General features: G+C 54.3%; 1 protein-coding gene across 1 annotated transcript in view; it reads right to left on the bottom strand.

Moving 5' to 3' along the window:
- LOC107104680 (disks large homolog 4-like) overlaps positions 1-3,173 on the bottom strand; it is a 15,939-nt gene that overhangs the window by 10,170 nt on the left and 2,596 nt on the right. Inside the window, exons 2-6 of the mRNA XM_015404731.1 lie at positions 3,026-3,150; positions 1,777-1,946; positions 1,132-1,268; positions 912-1,062; positions 568-836 (exon numbers count right to left, since the gene is read on the bottom strand). Coding sequence (XP_015260217.1) covers positions 568-836; positions 912-1,062; positions 1,132-1,268; positions 1,777-1,946; positions 3,026-3,150 — 852 coding nt within the window. The remainder of the gene's footprint in view (positions 1-567; positions 837-911; positions 1,063-1,131; positions 1,269-1,776; positions 1,947-3,025; positions 3,151-3,173) is intronic.

Below are 3,173 nucleotides of genomic sequence, written 5' to 3'. Positions count from 1 at the left end.
GTTCCTGATCATATCCGTGTAGTTAGAGATGTCAGAAACATGTCGGATATAAATCAGAACACAGAGGCAGCTTCTAGGTGAGGCCTGGGGGGCAATTATGGAGGCATCTGGTCTGGACTGAGCCTGGACCTCCAAGCAGCAGAGACCCGCCCTCCAGGTTCAGGTTCTCCACATGTTCTGATAGAACCGGGTCAGCAGGAGTCCAGGTGTCTGCTCTGCTTCCACAGTTTGTAGAAGGTGATAAATGACCTCCACCCTCTGAGGTGGAGCTCCATGGTTGTCTGGACCTTTAGAACGGATTGTTCACAGACCAACAGGAAGTGTTTGGCGGTCAGAAACCAGCCTGGCTGCCAGCTTTCATTGATTGGACCCGGAGCCGGTAAAGGAGGAGGGGATCGGTCTGATCCAGGATGGACCAAACATTAACCATCAGAACGTGAACTTTAAGGTCGGTAGAGACTCAGAGACACTGTGTGACCATCAGCAGACCTTCAGCCCAGTGAACCCTCAGTCGGGCCGCTGATGTAAAGTTCTGCCCCGTTCTAAGGTCCGGTTGGGTGGACTCACGCTGAGGATCTGGTCTCCTTTGCGGAGCTCCCCGCTCAGGTCAGCCGGACCTCCCGCCAGGATGAAGGAGATGAAGATGCCCTCTCCATCCTCCCCCCCCACGATGTTGAAGCCCAGACCCGTGGACCCCCTCTGGATGCAGACCCTGCGGGGCTCCCTGGAGTAGTCGTCCTCCCCCATGATGCCGCGGGGGATGGGGGAGTAGCGGCGGGGCGAGGGGGGCGGCAGGGCTTGTGGGTAATCACACATGTAGTCCGGCTCCATGTAGGCTGCAGGACAAACGGAGACACTGAGGACAATGATGGACTCTAGAAGGTTCTGAACCCAGGATGGGGGTTACCTACAGCTGGTGAGGTCCGGCGGGCTGTACCGGTCCACCTGGTGGATGTACTGGGAGGTGGGGGTGGCCACCTTCAGGTAAACCACCTCTCCGGTGTTCTTTAGGGCCGCCACGGCGTCTTCATGCAGGACGTCCTCCAGAGACATGTGGTTCACCTACAGAGGACACCTCAGGTCAGCTCACAGCCAGACTCTGGTTGGACCAGAAGGTTCTGACCCACTTACAGCCAGGATCTTGTCTCCGATCTGCAGCCGTCCGTCTCGGTGTGCCGCTCCGCCTTCGATGATCTTGGTGACGTAGATGCTGTTGTCTCCGGGAACGTGCTGGTTCCCCACTCCGCCCGCTATGCTGAAGCCCAGACCTGGACCAGAACCACACAGGACCGGTTAGGCAGACACAGCATCAGCTGGTTCTGGAACTGAAGGCAACGGACCCCAAAAACCCTGAGAGATCAACTATCTGGACCCTGAAATCTCTAGAAGGTTCTGATGGAGACAGAGGAACTGAGGACCGTTTCCTTAGCTTCAACAAGAACCAGGGTCCAGTTAGACATGTTCTGGTTCTGGTGTCTGAAGAAGCATTAATGAGCCTAAAACAGAACTTCTTTCTCCATTCAGAACCACGCAGAGGGAGGCTTTTCACGGAACGAAAAGTTCTGGTAGCTTCCTGCAGAAATTACTGAGGTTCAGCTGTGCAGCTGAGACCAGGTCAAGGTTCAAACGGTGAGGAGGCGGAGCCAGAACCATCCTCTCACACTAACTGCATTAAATATGCTGGTTCTGGTCAGGTCCAATAGATGTGTCTGCTCTGGTTCTGATGCCCGTTTATCACAGCTCCTGATGATCAGAACAGACCACGGCTCTGCTCACCTTTGGGTCCCTTCATCAGTTTGACCTGCATGATGCGTTCGGTGGGGGGGCGGCGCCTCAGGACGTAGAGTCGGACCACAGGCCCCGCCTCCTTCAGGGCCTCCACAGCCAATGAGTGAGAGACTTCTCGCACGTCCACGTCGTTCACAAAAACGATGCTGTCGTTCACCCTGCGGACAGACACAGCATCAGGTTCTGGACCAGGCCGGAGCCGCAGTCAGAGGGTCTGGATCAGAACCAGGTCCACTCTGGGCTGAAGGTCTAAGTAGGTTAAATCAGAACCAGGTGTAATTTGGGTTCAGAGCCAGGGTGGTTCGGTTCTGTGACCCTTTGTCATGACATGGTACATGATCCATTTCTAAACCTACAAGTGAAAAAACTGAATGAGGTTCTGTCATCGGTTCTGTAACTTCTGCCTCACCAGAGCCCCGTTGGTCGTAAAGATTGAGCAATGGAGGACAGGGGACGTTTTAGCCCTGGCAACTGACCTGGCCGCTGCAGACGGGCCAATGTTAGCCCTGGCCACTGCAGACGGAATAACGTTAGCACTGGCCACTGCAGACGGAATAACGTTAGCCCTGGCTGCTGCAGATGGGCTAACGTTAGCCCTGGCTGCTGCAGATGGGCTAACGTTAGTCCTGGCCGCTGCAGACGGGCCAACGTTAGCCCTGGCTGCTGCAGACGGGCTAACGTTAGTCCTGGCCGCTGCAGACGGGCCAACGTTAGCCCTGGCTGCTGCAGACGGGCTAACGTTAGCCCTGGCCACTGCAGACGGAATAACGTTAGCCCTGGCAACTGCAGACGGGCTAAATTTAGCCCTGGGTGCTGCATACAGGCTATTGTTAGCCCTGGCCGCACTAGACGGGCTAACGTTAGCCTGTCTGCAGCAGCCAGGGCTAACAATAGAACATCTAGTTCTGTCCAAACGCTGCAGCAGAGGAAGTTCTTCCGATCTCAGAACTTTCCACCTCCATGTGGAGAAAGCTTGGACCCCAGTTAACCTTAGCTGCAACAGTTCTGGTACAGATCAAGGGTCCAGTCAGCCACTAGCAGACCCAATTAGAATGTTCTGCAGTTCTATTGTTCTGGTTCTGATCATTGAGGAGTTCTGACATCAAAAGAAGTTTCACTGAAGTAAAAAGGTGTTCAATATTTCTGCAATAAATGAAAATGATTGATTTAGTTCAGCTCAAATGAAAGAGATATTATCTGGTTAGCCTCTTTCTACGCGGGTCAGAACCTTTGGTACCTGAGGCGTCCATCCTGGGCAGCAGCTCCTCCAGGGATGATCTTGGTGATGAAGATGGACGGGTCGTCTCCGATGTGAGGATTATCGGTTCCTCCTGCGATGCTGAAGCCCAGTCCAGAGTTCCCCTGTAACAGACAGACCTTTAATG

This window comes from Cyprinodon variegatus, unplaced genomic scaffold (genome assembly GCF_000732505.1).
Source record: "Cyprinodon variegatus isolate N-32 unplaced genomic scaffold, C_variegatus-1.0 Scaffold1845, whole genome shotgun sequence".
NCBI classification, from domain to species: domain Eukaryota; kingdom Metazoa; phylum Chordata; class Actinopteri; order Cyprinodontiformes; family Cyprinodontidae; genus Cyprinodon; species Cyprinodon variegatus.
This window is presented reverse-complemented; position numbering and strand designations above follow the sequence as displayed.